The sequence below is a fragment of the Ictidomys tridecemlineatus genome, chromosome 11 (assembly GCF_052094955.1).
Source record: "Ictidomys tridecemlineatus isolate mIctTri1 chromosome 11, mIctTri1.hap1, whole genome shotgun sequence".
Lineage (NCBI taxonomy): Eukaryota > Metazoa > Chordata > Mammalia > Rodentia > Sciuridae > Ictidomys > Ictidomys tridecemlineatus.
In genome coordinates this window covers 76,724,206-76,744,010 of record NC_135487.1, presented here as the reverse complement: position 1 = coordinate 76,744,010, position 19,805 = coordinate 76,724,206, and the positions used below count along the sequence as shown (strand labels likewise).

General features: G+C 40.6%; 1 protein-coding gene across 1 annotated transcript in view; it reads left to right on the top strand.

Moving 5' to 3' along the window:
- The first annotated feature begins 11,296 nt into the window (after positions 1–11,296).
- The window catches only part of Bcar3 (BCAR3 adaptor protein, NSP family member), a 114,031-nt gene continuing 105,522 nt past the window's right edge, over positions 11,297–19,805 (top strand). Inside the window, exons 1-2 of the mRNA XM_005327713.4 lie at positions 11,297–11,436; positions 17,639–17,966. Of these exons, the coding sequence (XP_005327770.1) occupies positions 17,650–17,966 (317 nt within the window). The 5' untranslated portion in view covers positions 11,297–11,436; positions 17,639–17,649. The remainder of the gene's footprint in view (positions 11,437–17,638; positions 17,967–19,805) is intronic.

Below are 19,805 nucleotides of genomic sequence, written 5' to 3'. Positions count from 1 at the left end.
ACCCAAAACTGGGATTCAAATGCCTTTTTAAAATATTTATTCTTAAGTTTTTTAGGTGGACACAATATATTTATTTTACATTTATGTGGTGCTGAGGATTGAACCCAGTGTCTCGTGCATGCTAGGCGAGCATTCTACCACTAAGCCACAACCCCAGCCCCAGATATGCCTTTTTAAGGCACAATAACCAGTGATTAAGAGCACAAAGTCAGAGTCAGTTGGCCTGGGTTCAAAGCTCAGTTCCTTTACACATAGCTGTGCCACCTGGGCAAGGACTGTGTCCTCATCTGGAAGAGGGAATGAGAACAATGCTACCTTGTAGGATATTGCCAGGATCAAATGGGTTGATATATATACAAGGCTCTTAGAACAATATCTGGCATATAGTAAGCACTAGGGGAATCATAATTAAAGCAATTGGTGTCCGCTGGGAAGAAATTCAAACAATTAAGAATGATATAAAGGAAATAGGAAAGTACCCTCTTACTCACTTTTCAATTTCATTTCTGAAACCATCTGATGGAAAGAAATTCTTCCAGCTGTTTGTATACAATCCTACGCAGGCTGGCCTTGAATTCCTAGGCTTAAGCAATCCTCCTGCCTCAGCCACCCAAGTAGCTGGGATGACAGGTGTGTACTATCATACCTGGCTTGAAAGGGCAATTTTTTTTTCACTGTTTCTTTTGGGGGGGGGGGCAGAGAGAGCTATTTTTCCATAGTTCATATTGTTTCATTACAATTATTTCATGCCATCCTTCTGTGTCGGTACCTATAGAATTCTTCTCAGTTGCATGGTACATGCCATAGTCTTGATGTGCTGTAATTTAATTATCCCTCTGCAGAAAAACTGCAAATTATGCTGCTATGAATATTTTAAAATGTACACACAGGTGAGTAAGCACCTGGAAAGCCAACTCTAGTTTCAAAGATAGATTTAGTACATCAAAGCAAGCCAGGATTTTCTGTCAGTCTGGCTCCTTCTGTATAGGGGAGTTGATAGGCTGCATTCTCTCAACCACCCACCTTCCTCCTGCTTGGTAACAGGACAGCCCATCTCACTGACACGACCCGGACTCCCCCAGAGGCAGGCTGCAGCACCCAGCCTGAGCCCTTCCCATTGCAAATCAAGGTGGCAGTCAGGGGACCATTGCCCTTAGGTTTTTTTACACAAGTTTTTCCTTTCTGAATTTCCACAAATAAAGGTGTGTGTGTGTGTGTGTGTGTGTGTTAGGGGAGTCAAAATCCTCCCTCTCCTTTATTTTTATCACGAGTTTGTCCCTGGTACCTTAACCCTCCCTCCTGTACCTCCCCACAGCACGGGACCTCTGCCACCGCCAGTTTCTAGATGTGAGGTCCCGATACTGTTTTCACCTTCATATCTCTCAGAGTTAGCAATGCTTTCCCTAGGGTATATCTCAATGAATTTGTTTTTTAAGTAATGCTTTAAATTTTAAATAAGAACATATATGCTTCCTATAAGGAAAAAAATTTTAAAGGCCAACTGGGTAAGTGAGGATATTTAAATCATCTGGAATTCCACAATTATCCAGAGACATTTTAGTCTATTTACCTTCCAACTGTTGAATTAGTTCAGAAGTAAATTAACGAAAAGCTGATAAAAAGATTAAGATAGTAAATGGGGGTCAGGGTGCAGAATTTGGTGATGAAGAGGATAAATGCTGAACTGGTCCATTCAAATACAGACAATCAGGGAGAAGTGGACCTTGTATAGAGAATGAGCTTGGGTTGCCAAGCATTTCTCTTTCACTCTTGCACAATTCATTCAGTAAGTATTTATTGAGGATCATTAATCCGTAGCCCTTATACAATGAGTTCTCTAGCCAACATGACAGTGAATAGACAGCTGTCATGAAGGCCTTCTGGAAGCAGAGTTGATCTCCCTGACTAGTAAACTGGGGATTTCTGTGACACCAAGTTCGTGGTTACCTCTTCAGGAAGCAGGAACCTAGAGGGTGATGCTTCTGAAAATACTGTAAAACGTACTGATGTGATTTATGTCAGGGGTAAAAAGGTACATGCTTGGAATCCCAGTACTCTGGAGGCTGAGGCAAAGGATTGCAAGTTTGAGGCCAGCCTCAGCAACCCTATATCAAAATTAAAAATAAAAAGAGTTGGGGATGAAGCTCAGGTGTTAAGGACCCCAAATTCAGTCCTAGAATTGAAACAGCAACTATATCAACTTCTTGCATCAGAGAATTCTCAGTCTCTCTGCAACTGTTCACATTCAGACTTTCTGTTTGGTTTTCATTAGTGATAGTTTAAGCATCTGTTTTCCTTACTTGTTACCATGAGGGCTCAGCAAAGGTAGAACTTTAGGAATTATTCTTTCTTAAAGTACATTTTGTCCAGTGGCCAACCAGCAAACTCATGATGGGGGTGCACTCAACAAATTCCTTTTGGAACGGAAGGATCAATTCCAGGTTGAGTGCTCCCAGACAAAGCCTCTTGCTCTGCCCTAAAGTCATTGTTATGTTGTCCTTTTGTACATCGCTTTGGCTAAAGCAGCCTAGGGTTTTGCTGTTGGAAAATTTAAATGAATGATGACTATGGGCTTGAAAAAATATGAGTCCTAAAATTGGTTGGCACACCCAACATCCATAACTTTTTATTTAGTCTATAGTGAGCTTTATGATGCAGTTTAAAGATAAAAGGCCAAAGGGCTTAGAGGTCTGGGGTTCATTCATTTAATAAGTAAGTACTGAGTGCTAATTTCTAGGCCAGGTCTATACGATCAAAACAAAGGTGAAAGCAAACATAGATCTTAGAGTCCATAGAGCAACAGATATTAAGCAGCAGTAACAGAATGAATGTGTAATTATACAATGGTGTACATATATAATGGTGACAAATTCCAGGAAGAAAAGGATTCTGGGAGGTACACATAACTGGGGAACCTGACCCATGCTAGGTGTCAGGGAAGGCCTCCTAGAGAACAGGACATCTGAGCTGGGATTGGCTATTTAATTGGTATTCTCATCAAATTCCGATAGTTCTTTCCCTTTTAACTCACAGAAACACAAGAAGAGAGATCACGTATAAGAATGAACTTTGAAAACTGTTCCAAGTTCCTAAAACTGAGTATGCTGCTCTATGACCAGAGGCAGGTGTTCTCTGGCTTCTGTGTCTGTCCTCAGGCCAGGCATTACTCAGACACGTAGACCTTTAATCACTCCCTTCATGCCATCAGGCAGCTGGGGTCAGAGGCACCTGGGTTTGGCAGTGGCTCTGACACTTACCTCTCCTGTGAGTTTAAGTTACTTAACTGGGAATGCTCACTTTTCTCACTTGTGAAATGGGACAATAGACCAGCTCTTGGCTTACAGCTTGTAAAATGCTTAACATAGTTTTTAGCATATCGTTATTTGTTGAGTCTGAAAACAAGTCAGGATGGCGCCTGGCAACTGCGGCAGTTATTCCTAAATAAGTTGTAGCTGTTATTATTGTAATTGTTATCATTGCTAATTAATAACTCTTGCCAATTATTTCTTGGTAATAACTTTGGTCCTTCACTTCCATTCCCACTGCCATAGCCTAGTAGACAATAGGCTCTTGCCGTAGCCTTTTAACCTGTGTCCTCTCCTTGCCCTCATTTCCCTAATTCATCCTATTAACTTCCAGAGTGACCTTCCTAAAATAGTAATGTTCTGCTGATACCACCTCTTTTATTTAATATCATTGGAAAAAATATCTGCAGCTCATATAAAAATATATTAAAAATATATAAATATAAAAATATAAATAATATAAATATATAATAAATATATATAATATAAATATATAAAAATAAAAAGCTAAGCCTCCTAATATGAAAGAAGACCCTAGAAAATTGATGAGAAAAAAGATCTACTAATGGACAGAAAAAATGGAAATACAAACTCCCAAAAGAAAAACAAAAGGCTACTAGACATGAAAAGATAAACAGCCTCATTTAGCATAAGAGAAATGCAAATCAAAATTGCATTTAAATTCATATTTTACTGATAAAGTTGACGAAAATTCAGAAATTTAATAACACCTTTTAGTTAGGTTGTGGGGCAATAGGTATTTTTTTACATTGCTATGGCATGTAAATTGGTCTGATCCCTATGGGAAATAACTTGGTATTATCTATCAAAATTGATAGCAGTGCTTACCTGTAGTGGGAACTTATACACACAGTTGGCCTTCTGGATTTTATGTCCATGGATTCAACCAGTTGCAGATCCAAAAAAAAAAAAAGATTCTTAAATGTGTCCATACTGTACATGTACAGACTTTTTTGTCCTTATTCCCTAAACAATACCCTTTAATAAGTATGTACATGGCACTTACATTGTATTAAATATTACAAGTAATCTAGAGATAAATTATATGGAAGGATGTTTATGAGCTTTATGTTGTATGTATCATTTTATCTAAGAGACTTGAGCATCTGTGGATTTGGGTATCTATGAGAAATCCTGGAACCATCCCTCTATGGATTCCAAGGGACAACTTTGTGTGTGTGCGCTCATGTGTGTAGTTTTAATTTGTGAATCATGTGAATACTATATTAAATTATAATTATATTAATTAATTATATTAATTATATTAAAATTACTCTATTTGCTATTTCATTAGTGAATTTTGAGTACCCACTATGTGCTAGGCACAGAAGATACAAATATGAATGTGGTTGTGGTATGGTGGAAGGACCCACTAAACTTGAAGTTAAAATATCTGAGTCAAATTCTGATTCTGCTTAAGCTGGGTGCAGTGATGCATGCCTGTAATTCCAGAAGCTCAGGAGGCTGAGGCCGGAGGATCACAAGTTCAAAGCCAGCCTCAGCAAAAGTGAGGTGCTAAGCAACTCAGTGAGATCCTGTCTCTAAATAAAATACAGAAAAGGGCTGGGGATGTGGCTCAGTGGTTGAGTGTCCTTGAGTTCAGTCCCCAGTACCAAAATAAATAAATAAATAAATAAATAAATAAATAAATAAATAAATAAAAATAAAAAGATTCTGCTTCTCACTATCTAAGCATTTCAACATAGAGATGTTATGTAACATTCATTGAATGATATATGTGAAGTTATTCAACTATTCTGTGTTTCCTCCCATACAAAATGAGATAGAGATACCACCTGTCTCACAGAGACATTGTGAAGCTGCACAAAATGTGCCATCAATTCTAGTGACTTTTTTATGAAACCTACATGTGCTCAACACTTACACATCTATTATTTCCTTGACTTCTCACAGGAAACCTTCTAGGCAGGTATATATTCACTTACTCATGAAAAAATGAAGGGATTGAGAGGAGAAATGATTTGCCCAAGCTCACCTGTGGGTGTGAGTTGCTTTCTAGTCTTTCTTTATAGCCTCTTCCCCCTGAGGCCACATGCAGTAGAAACATGACATACAGCAGATGCTCAGGGAACTTTGATGACAAGAAAAACCAATTGAGTTTTACCACTGTTCTCTGTGTCCTGAAGAGTAGCAGAAAACTCAATAATTCTAATTCTTTTTTTTAATTGAGTAATTATGTATTGAGGGTCTGAATAAGTGATGTTTTAGGTAATTTCAAATAACCTGTCTTTGAGCTCACTGAATTTTTTTCCTCTTTTGAGCCTGGTGTTAAAACCCTTTATGGAAATTTCTAAATTCATTGTGTTCTTTAGCACCAGAATTGTTTAGTTCTTTTTAAAGATTTTTATCTCCTTGTTGAACTTCTAATTTTGTTCATGTATTGTTTTTCTGGTTTTATTTAGTTGGCTATTTAAATGAAACTTGTAGCTTACCAAGCTTCTTTAAGATTATTTTTAATTTCGTCAGGAAGTCCTTATATCTCCATTTCTATAGAGTCAATTACTAGAGGTCAGTTTCTTTGTTCCTTTGGTGGTATCATGTTTCCCAGATCATGATTCTTATGGCATTCATTGATGTGTGCCCATTTGAAAAAGTAAGCACTTATGCCAATCTTTACAAACAGATTTCATCAGAGAAAGCCTTTCACCAGTCGGCTCATCAGAGATTCTGGGCACACTATATAGGGTGGTCCCTGGGCAGATGGGCCTCAAATGTAGGTCTATAGCAGTGGACATGGAATCTGTATCTGAATAGGGTAGTTTGAAGCCTAGGCCTACAGGGGCTTGAGCTGAGTCTAAAGTGGGTGACCAAGCATTGGGATAGGGTTGGCAACTGGACATCCACAGGTGCCTAACCAGCACTGGGATGAATCAGAAGCCTGGGTTTGCAGGTGCTGACCTGGAGTATGGGGGTATGGGAGCCTGTCAGTCACTGGGTTTTATTGTGGGGCTGCTGTTGGGGTCCAAGGCAAACTTGGTGCTCACTTCACTCCCCTTGTTCTATGCAAAAGCTATATGAGCTGTACTGCCATACAGGACAAGTGATATGGGGAATGTGAAACTGTCCTTCCTAACTTCAATGTATCTTATTTATGGACTGTAACCAGGTGCTATAATCTCTCAGCTGGTTTCCTTAGTTCTTTTAAAAGTATTTTCATTCATTGATAATAGTTCAAATTGAAGTTTTGTGTAGCAACAAGAACTGAACCATCCTATTTCACCACCTAATTCCTTATCTTGGTGCTGCACAGGGCTGTCAGACTTGAGATCCTGATGGAGGCAGGTTCTCATTCAGGTAAAGGCATCTCAAACCTCCTCATGCAAACTGTCCACCTGCCACTAATTTCTCTCCTTAGGAGGTTGAAAAACAACCTGCTTTCAAGTCATTCTGGGGTTACATCTGCTCAAAGTCTACAGCTTGTGTCCAAAGAGTGCACCAGTGATCCTTCAATCCTTCAATCCTTAGACTAGAAACATACCAACTAGTCGAAGTGACGTTCATTGCATTGGACACTTTTTGAAAACCCAATAAAAATCAAAGATTTATGTTTCTAAAAATATGGGGAGGATAAAGATTAACCCTCAGAGTTACTCATGAGGAAAATGTAGGCACTCATTCTTAAGGATGCTGCACTTGGAATCTTGTAGACTTTCTAACAACTCTTTCTTAAAGGGATGAAAATTATATCAAATAGACCCCAAATGGTATAATTTTAAAATGTTTTTATTGGTGTAAAACATACATGCAGAGTCAAGCACAAATCAATTAAATTTTATAATCTGAGGGATAGTAAATTATTATAAATGGGTGACACTCATGTAACTAGCACCCAGATAAAGATATTAAGATAGAATATTACCAGCACCCAGAAGCCCCTCCCTTTCCATTAGTACCACCTTTCAAGATAACCTCCATATTCACTTCTAATATTGAATATATTTTGACTGTTTTTGAAGTTTACATAAATGGAGTTATTTGCTGTGTACCCATTTGTGTCCACCTTCTTTGACTCATTATCATATTTTAGAAATTCATTGTCTTTTTGAGTATAGAATTTAGCTCATTAATTCTTATTTTACTGTGTAATAATCCACACATTTTATCTATCTTCTGTTGATGGACATTTGGTTTGTCTTTTCTTTGGCTATTTATAAAGAGAGATGCTATAAACAATTTGGACATCTTTTGGTTAATGTGTCCATGTGTAACTATATATAAAAGTAAGGGTGTATGGGCTGGAGTTGTGGCTCAGTGGTAGAGCACTTGCCTAGCATATGTGAGGCCCTGGGTTCGATTCTCGGCACCACATTTAAATAAATGAATAAATAAAGGTCCATCAACATCTAAAAAAATATTTTTAAAAAACTAGGGGTGGAATTGCTGGATCACAGGATATGAGTTAATTTAACTTTAGTAGTTGCTATTAAGTGGGTTTCTAAGGTAGTCATAAGAATTTCACTTTGGGCTAGGGATGTAGCTCAGTAGTAGAGCATCCGACTACCATGTGCAAGGTCCTAGGTTTAATCCCTAGTATGGTAAGTGGGAAAAAGTTTACTTTGGACAGAAATATTATCAAACCCTTTGTTTTAGTCAGCTTTTTCATTTCTGTGACTAAGGATTTGACCAGCACAACTGTAGGAAAGGAAAAAAGTTTATTTAAGGGCTCATGGTTTCAGAGGTCTTAGTCCAGAGAAGGCCGGCTCCATTCCTTCAGGTTCGAGGTGATGCTGAACATCATGGCGGGAGAAGGTGGCAGAGGAAAGCAGCTCACATCGTGGTGATCAAGAAGCAGAGAGAGAGACTCCACTCTCCAGATACAAATATATACACCAAAATCACGCCCCAATTCTCACTTCCTCCAGCCACAGCCTACCACTTTATCAACTCCATCATTAACTAGGATTAGGCTAAGGCTATAACCCAATCATTTCTCCTCCAACCTTATTGCATTGTCTCACATGTGAGCTTTCAGGGGATACCAGATCTTAACCATAATACCCTTTAATTTTAACTATTCTGGTAGTGGATGTGAAATGAGGTAAAATTGCAATTTTAACTTGCATTTCTGGGATGATTAATAAATTGAGAATCTTTTCATATGCTTATTGTTTTTTTTTTGAGAAATACCTGCTCATCCTATCTTGAGAAATGCCTATTGAAATATTTTGCCTATTTTACATTGGATTTTTTTTGCCTTATTCTTGCTAATTGTGGGTGTTCTTTATACATTGTGTACAAGTTATTTTGGGGGTGTGTGTGTTACAATTATATTTTCTTGCTTTGCGGTTCACCTTTTCATAAATTATGTCTTTCATGTATAAGAGTTCTTGATTTTGTCCAATGGGCAGTTTTTTCATTTATAGTAGTGTTATTTAGGTTTAATAAGTTTTAATCTACCCCAAGGTCACAAAGATATTTTTGTATATTTTCTTTGATGATGTTACTGTTGCCAGGTGTGGTGACACAAGCTTGTAATCCCAGTGGCTTGGGAGGCTGAGCCAGGTAGATCTGGAGTCCAAAGCCAGCCTCAAAAATTTAGAGAGGCTCTAAGCAACTCAGTGAAACCCTGTCTCTAAATAAAATACAAAAAAAAGGCTGAGTTTTTAATGTGTAAGAATTTTGTACTTTGAAACAACAAGATTATTGAAAGTTGTGGTTTTTGAAAAATTTTTCTAGCTTGGGAAATGTGGTCCTAAAATGTGATATGCACAAATACTCCTTGAAAATGGCAAAGACAAACATTCTTTTTCTCAGATTTATAAATTCTAGAGAGGCAGAAAAGAGTTAGGACAGTAACACTGGTTCTGGAATATTATCCAGGCCAACAGTGACAAAGTTATTGTGATGATCTCTGAACAGAGAGACACTAGCATTGAGCAGGCTTAGGGCATAAAAGCATGGTCTATTTGGGAGCTATCATGTTAGCTCTAGGAGCTGAGTGCTCCTGATCAATTCATGGTGGACTGTGCTCAACAACATTGAGATGTCATTGGAGGTGTGTATGTTGTTGCAATCCTTCTTTGCACCTTATTTTAAAGGATATGTAAAACATTTCTTTGATGCCTTTTTAAATTTTAAACTGGAAAGGAAGGTTGGAGCAGGGCATTATTAGACTACTTATGCTTCAGTGTTACAAATTCAATTTCTAGACTGACAAATTAGTGGTATGAGTTCTTTTTGTTTTGTGTGTATGTGTGTTTGTGTGGGTCTTTTGTTTTTGTTGCTGTTCAATGAAAATAAGAAGGTGGGCTGGGGTTGTAGCTCAGTGGTACAGCCCTTGCCTGCACCACATAAAAATAAATAAATAAAAATAGAGATATTGGGTCCATCTACAACTAAAAAAAATTTTTTTTAAAAGAGAAAAAGAAAATTAGAAGGTACAACCTAAGTTTTTACATAGTCTGACTAGCCAAAAAGAGTATTCTACTTCAAGGTCTGGAAGTAGGCTTTATAAAGCTTTTTCTCAGTCATTCATTCACCTATAAAAAAACAACAAAAATTGTCACATGGAATGAAAGAGATTGGTTAGAAAGTTTTATAGACTTTTTGGTGCTGAACTATGACATGAGCCTTATAGATTGTAAAATAGAGATAGTAATGTAAAGAACTAAACTTTATTTACCATTAAATTCTGTGAAGTTTCAGTTATCAAAAATAAACAAATATGTCAGATTGCAAGCTAATATGTAATATATTGTTTGTAAGATACTCTTGTCTAATATTAACTAGTGGTATTTTGATTTGTACAGTCATAATTTGTTAAAATGACTTCATTTTTACATCCACTGATGTAGATTAATGATGTAAGCTCAGATTTAAAGAATGTGGGGAAATGGTGCATGTAATACTTTTCCAAGAATTGGGAGTTCAGTATGTCAAAAAGAGTAATTTAATGTTTGATTGCCAAGAAATGGGTTTTCTCAAAGTCCATTGCCGGCAATGGACAAGCCTGATAACACTGGCCACTGGCACAAGATCATTACCATACACCTTATTAATGGTAAAGTGAATAACTTTGAAATAAAGTTTTAGAGAAGCATTAAAAAGGGGGGGGCTGAGGATGTGATTCAGTGGTTAAGCACCCCTGGGATCAATCCTGTGTGTGTGTGTGTGTGTGTGTGTATATGAAAGTGTTACTGTTTTACCTTTTGCACTTAGATATAAAAACCGCCTGAAATTGGTTTGGGGACATTCGGTGTGAGGTAGGCATCAAAATTCATGCCCCATATCTGAATATTCATTTGACCCAGCATCATTTACCAGAAATACAGACTGTACTGTTCCCAAATGCACCAAAGCAACACCTCCAACATAAATCTAAATGACCATGGAGAGTAGATCTGTTTCTGGACCTGGCCTATGGTCATTTTTTCTATCCTTGCACTGTTTCTATGGTTTTAGAATAGGTCTTGATATTAAACAGTATGAGTCATTCAGTGGGTTCCAATTTTTCATCCCCTAAAACAGCTAGTACTGAAGTACTGCCTTCACCTTCTACTTTGCTTTCAATATGTCCATGCAAGTGTGATTGATTGCCTGTTCCCGTAGCTTGTTCATTGTGGTTTCCTTGTTCTTTGTCCTATCAAAGCCCTTTAATTGAAAGCCAGTCAGGTGTTTGCAGACAAGCGAAGGAGATCTGCTGGGTAATTAAATTATTCGGGAAGGGGGAGGAGGGAATTAGATGAGGTTGTCCTCTTCAGAAGGATTCAGTAAGGAAGCAGTCGGTCTACCCTTGGGGACTGGCGTGTCCAGGAGATTGGAAGTCAAACTCTAAAATCCGGGCAGAAGGAGGGCCAGGCTAGATCTCCGAATGTAAATGTCCCCAGGGTTCCACAAGGCCGCGCAAATCGGCTCGCCGGGGTGTGGCCGCGAAGCCGCAAATCACCAGTTGAGGGCCAGAGTGCGCCGCACACTCAGAGCGGCGCCTGCTGTTGCCGGGGCCGGAGCTACAGCCGTAGGCACCCGCGAGCGGCGCACGGGCTACTCGGCCGGCGCGCGGCGCAGACCATGAGCGGCCCCTGCTCCGGGAGTAACCGCGGTGCGGTGCCGGCCGCGCAGCCCCTCTGAGCCCCAGCCCTAGAGTCGGGAGGTGAGTCTGCACGATGCCCCCTGAGCCCTCAGGGGTGCAGATCTTCCTGGAGCACCGGGGCTCCCCCTGGACCCAAAGAGAACGAGCTAGGAAGTTTGTTGGGGAAAGTTGGACTATGGAAAAAGTGGAGCCGAGCTTGTTGTTTTTCCCCAGCAGAGTTGGCGTTGGGGGTATGGGGTGGCTGAAGTGGGATCCGGGACCTCCGAACGCGCTGAGCTCCCGACACGCTGCCATAGCCCGCGGCGGGAAGAGCTCAGCCAAGTGCGCCGAGCATCTCTGCTCTTTTGCTTCTGTGCCGCTTCTTCCCTGGAGCTGGCCTTGGCGGACCCTCTCCCGCTCTGCCCAAGGCCGGCTGGGGTGAGGGAGATGCGAGGGCCCAGAGAGCTCCGCAGGAAGTCCAAGGTTTGGAGGAGGCAAGTTTCTCCACTAATCTCTTGGAAAGTTTGCAAAGGAAGCTGAGGAGCCTGCACTGTAACTGACAACATCTCCCTCCCTCTCTCTTTGTTGAGAAAGAATGAATAGTTGGTTGTGTCGCGCCCTCCGCGTTGGGGAGGGGAAGGCACAGGGAAGGGGGACGATGGGCATTTGAGAGAGCTTCCCAACGCAGCCCATCTTTCTTTACCCACCTAAGCTGCTACCTCTCAAAAACAATCGATCAGCTGTAGACCCTGGTCGGAGGCAGTGGAGAGGGCGCCAAAGCTGCTGGCGAGACGCGTGTTCTACGGGACCTTGGTGATAGGGGATTGGAGGCGGGCGAAGAACTCCGGATTTGGTGTTAATTCGCTTGAAGCAAGGTGCAGGGGGAAAACCCATCTGTCCAACCCCTTGTGTGCATTTGCTTAAAGCCATTAGCTGAAATGGAAAGTCGAACTGTGCCTTCAGAGATTCTTTTAAACATTGACTCTTATCTTCCAAGGCTGCACAGACCTCCACACGGAAAATACATCGGTGGTGGGAAGGTCAATTTAATCTCCCTGGGAGTTGCCAGGGACTGAGAAGAGATCTAAGTGGAAGGGGAAGACTTAAATGCTGGGGGCGGGGAGGGGCGGGGCAGATCTCCGGGCCCAAGTGCGAAGAGGCTGCCCAGTTACTCAAAGGAAAACCTACCGGCAAAGCGGTTTTGCTCGGCTGTGCCAGGGGCCCTACGTAAAAACCTTGCCCTGCCAAGCGGTCGCTCACCGCCCAACTCCAATTTTCTCTAAACTGCTGCTCGGTAACCTCACATTTCCAGGGTGACTAACAGAGATCTCAATCTTCTATTCATATATATAGAAAGAACTGCTTGTCAAATGGGTGCTAATCTTAAGGACCTTATCATGTAAATCCCGTGCTGTGTTACTTGAAATACAATCCATGGAAGAAATATTCATACTTTAATCATTTGGCTAGACTTAATAAATTTACTTCAAATATAAAGGATACTCTTAATTCCTAAATCCAAGCAAATTTCATTCTAAGTGGATAAGCCAATTTTATTTGTGGGGTTGTTCCATCCCCTCTCCTTGTTTGAATCTGCAGAAAAGAATTTAAAAACTACGGATCCCATTATGAATTCTCTGTCATAGTCATAGTGGGGCAGCTGAGGTGGTGACATTTCCACAGTTTAAAATATGATAGCAAGTCCTTAAGGTCCCCATCAGGTAACTATCTATGAATTTAACTTGAAAATAGCCAATTAAGAATTGAGACAAAAACCCAAACAAGTGGGCTGCTTATCTCTGCAAGATCATGGGTTTCTTTGAGACATCTTTATAAAGCAAGTGAGTTGGGGCCTGTTAAGCATTTCAGAGCAGATCCACTGACTAAGGCCAGGAAGGCAGAATGTGCTTTAGTGTTTGTCAGTCTACTCTTGTCCTTAACTAATACTTTCATATCAGAGTCTTTGACCTTTGAATATTTCAAATATATTCAAGATGTACACTGAACTAAGTGGGGACACTGTGTGTGTTTATGTGCCCAGTAGAAAGAGGTCAAGTCAGAAGACCAAAGTCTGTCCCAGGCTTCTTTCAAAGCCTGGATATGACTTACTCCGTGTGCCTTTTTGGGTATCCATGTTTAATTTGTTGTTCTGGGTTTAAGCATCTCCCTGCTCACCCTTCTCAGCTTCAGGGATTCATTTGCAAATGTCCACCACAGTAGGGGTACAGTGAACTAGCAAAACAGAAATGGCTCTGTCCTGGCCCAAAGGAGACCCGCTATTTCTTTTTTTAAAATATTTTTTATGTATTTTTTTTTTAGTTGTAGATGAACACACAGTATCTTTATTTATTTTTATGTGGAGCTGGGGATCAAATTCAGTGCCTCACGCATGCAAGGCAAGCGCTTCACCACTGAGCTACTGCCTCAGTCCCCAAGACCTGCTGTTTATTAAGTGCTTGTTATACGTCAAGGGCTTCACGTGCATGATCACATGTAATTTTCACAAGGTATTATTGACTCATTTTACAAATGAGAAACTGTCAGACACTTTGAATGATTTGTCCCAGGCCATACAGCTGGTAAGATGGAGGCAGAGTAGAGGCTTGAACCTGTAAATATCCGGCTCCAAATCCTAGATTCTAACTCATACCACATTAACTTTTAAAGGTCAAATAGTACAGAGGAAGTAGATAGTGACTAAGGACAGCAAGACAGAAACATCTCTAAGGAGAGAAAACATGGAAGCCATAGCCTGAAGCCTCTACCATATTGTTCTAGCTGTTTCTTTATTTTAAGGCCTGTGTATTTGCTGGCTACCTGGAACTTCTTTTCATGACAGGTTTCTTCTCTTTTTTCAGGTCTCATGTTATTGTTACTCTTCAGAAAGTCCTTCCCAGATCACTCTAATATAAAGTAACCCTTCACCATAACCATTGTCTTCTGTCATATCATCTTGTTATATATTCTTTAGAGCACTCATGACTTAGATATTACTTTTTAAAAAAATATTTTAAATATTGGTTTACTTTTCTTATCTGTTTTGCTTGTACTCCCCCATCATGATATAGGCTACCCCAGAATAGGATGTTATCTAATATATCCTCAGTCATGGTATAAATGTGAGGCCTCAGAGAAAATATGTCCAAATATTTATTTCCCTTATCTGGAAAAATGAACTGAGAACTACCAACATTTATGGCCATTATGTATTGTCTGCTTCCTCTGTATAGTATTGACTTGGTGAAGATGGACCATATCTATCTGTTTTGACACTGTCCCCAACACCTAGCAGAGTGAGTTGCATAGGAGGCCCTCCATAAACATGTATGTCGAATGAATGATTCTTCTGTTGATTCTTTTGATTCTGTTACCCAGGTAAATGATTCTGAGTGTAAGTTGCTCTGTACCAAAGAGACTTCCGGATCCAGTGGTTCTCCATCCTGACTCTACACTGGACCATACCAAGGAGCTTCAAAAAGACTGATACCAGCATCCTATCCACAGAGATTCTGATTTAATGAAGTCTTTTCTGGGTTGTGGCTTGGGTGTTGAGATTTCAAGTTTCCCACAGGATTCTTATGCACAGCCAGGTTGAGAACTACCATTTTGTTTTCAGAACTCATTCCATGCTGTGGTCTTAATAGGCTCGAAGCAGCCATGGTGAGAGAGAGAGAGAGAAAGGATATAATTCATGGATAGTGTATGGTTCCTGATAGTTTAAGAGGTACTTTCATGTCTGTTATCACAGCTGATAATGATAAGATCAAGTATCTAATTTCTTGTTATTTCCCTTTCTGTTGATAATTCTTAAAAATCTATATCTGCCCTCACTCCTAACTGCACATACCAGTATTTAGCCTCCTCTATATAGAGAGGATATATATAACTATATAGTTTCAGTGGTGAGCTGCATATCATCCTCCTGCAGGAGTCCCCTTCTGAAACTAGTTGCCATGTTGTACCTTTTCCCGTGATTGTGGCCCGCTTCCTCCTAGCCAGAAGCTTCAGGCTCCTGATATCTCTTCACTGCGTCCTTCCTTTCCCTTTCGCAGGTCACTACCCCAGGTCAGAGTTCTTCATCAGTCCTCGATGGGTTACTGCCATTCGCAGGAGCAGCCTCCCTGGAACTCTTACCTCTCCCCACCAAAATTACCCGTTACTTACTTGGGTACAGACTAGAATCTTTCCCTTCTAGGTCTTCCCTAAGACTTAGTCAAGTCCAGACACTTTAGCAGAACCTTCCAGACTTCATGGTCTTCTCCTCAGCTATCTATCTTCCAGGAAATGCTGCTTCACTTCTCAACTCAAGCCACACCACATGACTTGCAGTGTGCTGGGCCTGTGGGGTCACTTTCCACGCCTTCCCTACAAATTTCAACCCTTCAAAATGCTTAGTCTCTCTGGTGGCCTTCTCTGAGATCCTCCTGGAGTCTTTTTGTGAAAATTATTTGTCGTTAACCCTTCTAGTTATCTAGGGTTGCTGTTTATGAGTTCTGTTTTCTCATAGAAGTTCATAGTCACAGGGTTGGAACTTAGGCATCTTTGTTTCTCTGAGTGTCTTATATGGAATAGGTACTTAAATGTTTGTTGAATTAAAGGTAGGAAAGGAGGATGTTAACAACCTTTGTCATCAGAGAATAAGTTTAAGAATAAGTTTAAGCCCTTGCAGAAGGGCTTTTTAGAGCATTTTAGCATTTTAGGAAGATGCTGATCACTTGAGCAGTCAAGAGTTCATGGCTGTGGGGGGGAATCCTAGTTGGTTTACATCGATGGTGGTCAGGGGCTGGGAATTTGGTTTCTTTTTTTAATAACAATGATTAACGTTAAGCAAATGCTGACAGTGTGCCAGGTACTAGCCAGAGCTGGGAGGGGCCCTCATGACACTCCTCCCTATTGTTCTGTGCTCACTGTGAGCCAGGCCTTCTGTGTGGTCCCAGTTGAACATGGAACAGACAAGCTTCAGAAATATTAGATGTGGCAAAAAATGGATAGGATTAGGATTATATTCCTTAACTAAAGGGTCCTTCCACCCAGCCCTAGCACTTGTGAATTTCTCTGTTTCATGCAGAAGCAGTGGATCATGTGTGGTTTCTCCTCCTCCTCCTTCTTCCTCCTCTTCTTCTTCTTGTTCTCCTCCTCTTCCTCCTCCTCCTCAAAGGGCTGTTCTCACCAGCCATGGGTGCAGGCAGCACATTAGCTCAGCTGCCCTGCTGTGTGGTTTGCAGACCAGAGTCTCATAACTAGTGCAAGTCAGTCTCTGGAGCCTTCTATCTCCAGAGGATAGTCCTGTTTTTATTGAGGCTCCTCTTTATTTATTAGCCTTAAATTTTCTTATATGATTTGGCTTAGGTCAAAACCATAGTTTGTTTGAGGGGGGATTAGGAACATGGATTCTGCTCAAGGTGAATGTTTCTACAAGTGGCCGCAGCTGGGAATGATTGTTGGAACAACTGCAACCTATGTGTCACTTTTTCTTTCCATGCTCCATATGTCCCACTCCCATTTTTATTTCCTTCTCCCCCTTCCCTCTATGTTCTTCCCTGAGTCTGCAGGCACCCATGGGCATTGCTTAACCCTGCTGGTGGCAGACAGGTTCCTGACCCCTGAGGGGGGACAGTGTGCATGCAGCCACCATCGAAGTGGCTTTCCACCACAGCTGAGCCCACTGATATATGGAAGAGCGGCCCACCTCTTCACCCCTGCCCCTGGCCTGTCTTCATTAATTAGAGTACACTGATTTATTTATAAGTATCAGGTCTTGTCAGAAAAAAACTCTGCCCTGGGTAGCTCAACAGAGGGGTTCTTCTTGCACTAAAGACATTCTAGCAGCTAAAGAATTCCAATAATCTCCGCCTGTTCTTATCATTACAGGGTGGTGGACATATGTGAACCAATTATCTAACAATTTATAACATTTCTCTGATGTGTTTATTACTGAAACCATTTCCTAATAGCCTTTTTTGATTAGTTGTGCTTTTCCATCTGCCCCAGTCATCTGAAATAATAAAATGGCTCATATACCTCTAACAATTCTGAGATGTGTTTTTCCCTTTTGCTTTTGTTGCGAATCTAGGTGAATTTCTCTGTAGGATCCTAAAGGAGGGAATGAGTGTAAGCATCCCTTTTTATTAGGCTCCACTAGTAGTGCCATTAAATGTGGTTTGTCTTTTAACACTCTGAGAATTTTCTTTGGTTATGTGGCATAATTCTATTTTCTTTTGCAAATAGGAAGTCAGCCCTTGTGAATATCTCAGCTTTATGCTTTACTCCCTTTCATTCTTAGGGTTGAGAATCATGGCTGCAGGAAAATTTGCAAGCCTTCCCAGAAACATGCCAGTGAATCACCAGTTCCCCCTCGCCTCCTCCATGGACCTTCTGAGCAGCAAGTCCCCTCTCGCTGAGCATCGCACTGATGCCTATCAAGACGTGTCTATACACGGCACCCTTCCACGGAAGAAAAAGGGCCCTCCTCCCATCAGATCCTGTGACAGCATCAGTCTCATGGGCACCCTTCCCCACTCCAAATCCCCACGGCAGAGCTCGCCCCTGACCCAGGATGCCATCCAGGAAAATCTGCTGCATGACTGGAAAAGCGAAAAATTCACCTTCAGGTAACGTCTCTAATTTCATGGGTAAAAATTAATAAATAGCTTTTAAAAAGTTATTTTATTAGGGAAAATGCCAAACAGATACTGCGTTAAGTAAATAACTAACTCCCATGGAGCCCTCACCCTGCTTTAGCAGTTAGAAACATATAACTAGTCCTGTTTTGTCTGTTTCCACCTATTTTCTCTCCTCTGTTGGTGGTGGTGGTATTATTATCACTATTATTACCATTATCATTTTGTGGTTCTGGAGATGGAACACAGGGCCTCACACATGGTAGGCAAGAGAACTACTGCTAAGCTATATACCCAGCCCTTCTTTAAATTTTATTTTGAGTCAGGAGTTTGTTAAGTTGCATAGGCTGGCTTTGAAGTTGTGATCCTGCTGCCTCAGGCTCCCAAATAGCTGTCCTCTGGTATTCTTTTGAAACAAATCTCATTTACAGATATACTTATTTTATCTGTGAATATTTTGGTATATGTGTTTCAAAGATAAGGACTCTTATTTATAAAGTGTATATAACCACAATGTTAAAAAAGAACGATTGCATCTAAAAAAATAACTATTTCTTAATATCATCTGATAATTGAGAGTATTTTAAAATCTAACTTTCTATATCATTAGTCCCTTAAAAGAAAGCATACTTTTTTTTTTATCAAATTATCAGATTCTGAACTACATTCATTCAATTTGGGGAAGTGGAGGTACTGGGGATTGAATGCAGAGGCATTCTACCACTGAGCTACATGCCCAGCGCCGCCCCCCCCTGCCCCCCGCTTTTTTTTTTCTACTTTTGAGACAGGCTCCTGCTAAGTTGCCCAGGCTGGGCTTGAACTTGTGATCCTTCTGCCTCAGCCTCCCAAGTAGCTGAGAGTGCAGATGTATCAACTGCACCTGCTACATCCATTCAATTCTACAGAGATGCCAGGGTGTCTATAAATTAGGACCTGTATCTCCTAACGTGTAGTTGTCAGCATGTTGAAATAAAATTTTGTGTGGAGGTAGCATCAAGTCAGCTTCAGAATACTGTAGAACAAGAAATGATTTCTCCTTGCCCAAGCCAGGGATCTGAGTAAATAAGCCTTATAGTAATAAATGCTGCTTCTCTGGGTTTGTACCAAGCCCTGGCTGTGATTGGTTTCCGCTTGTTGGAGCTAGTTTGAAAACTCCGCACTCCTTTTCCTGTTGAAGAAGATCAGCAACTTGTCATGCTATCAGTAAAGAATGGGGTTGGTTCTTCTGTCATCTCTCCTTTTGTCCAGCCTTGTAGCAAAGAAAGCCGCTTTGATCTTGGCTTATTTTTTGGATCAATATCTACATATTGGATTAATTAGAGTACATTGTGCTCTAATTAATTGTACTCACCTGTATTAATTAGAGTACATTGGTTTTATATGCCCTAAGGTTTCACCAGAAAAATTCCACCTAATCCCTCTGTCTAAAGCAAAGAGCTGATCCAACATTGAAGAAATCCTAGCAGCCAGATTATTACAGTAATCTGCTTTTGCCCTTTCTCGGGGTAGGAAAAAAATATGTGACCTGTTAGTACAATCGTGCATCTGAAGCAGGGATTTCTCAGAGCTTGTATTGCAGTGAGAATATAGATCATAGATTCAAGTAAATAAACAAGAAAACTGAGGTTTATAGTAAATGCTATGGAAGAAATCAGTGAACATCCTGGAGATTTATTGGGCATGAGATTTGTTGTTGTTGTTGTTATTGTTTTGTTTTGGTGAAGTGAACAGGTCTCTGAGATGGTGATTAAACTAAAACTTGCATAATGAAAGAAGGCAACCAGGAGCCTTGCAGGCTGTTCCAGGGATAAGAAAATCCAGGGCAAAGCA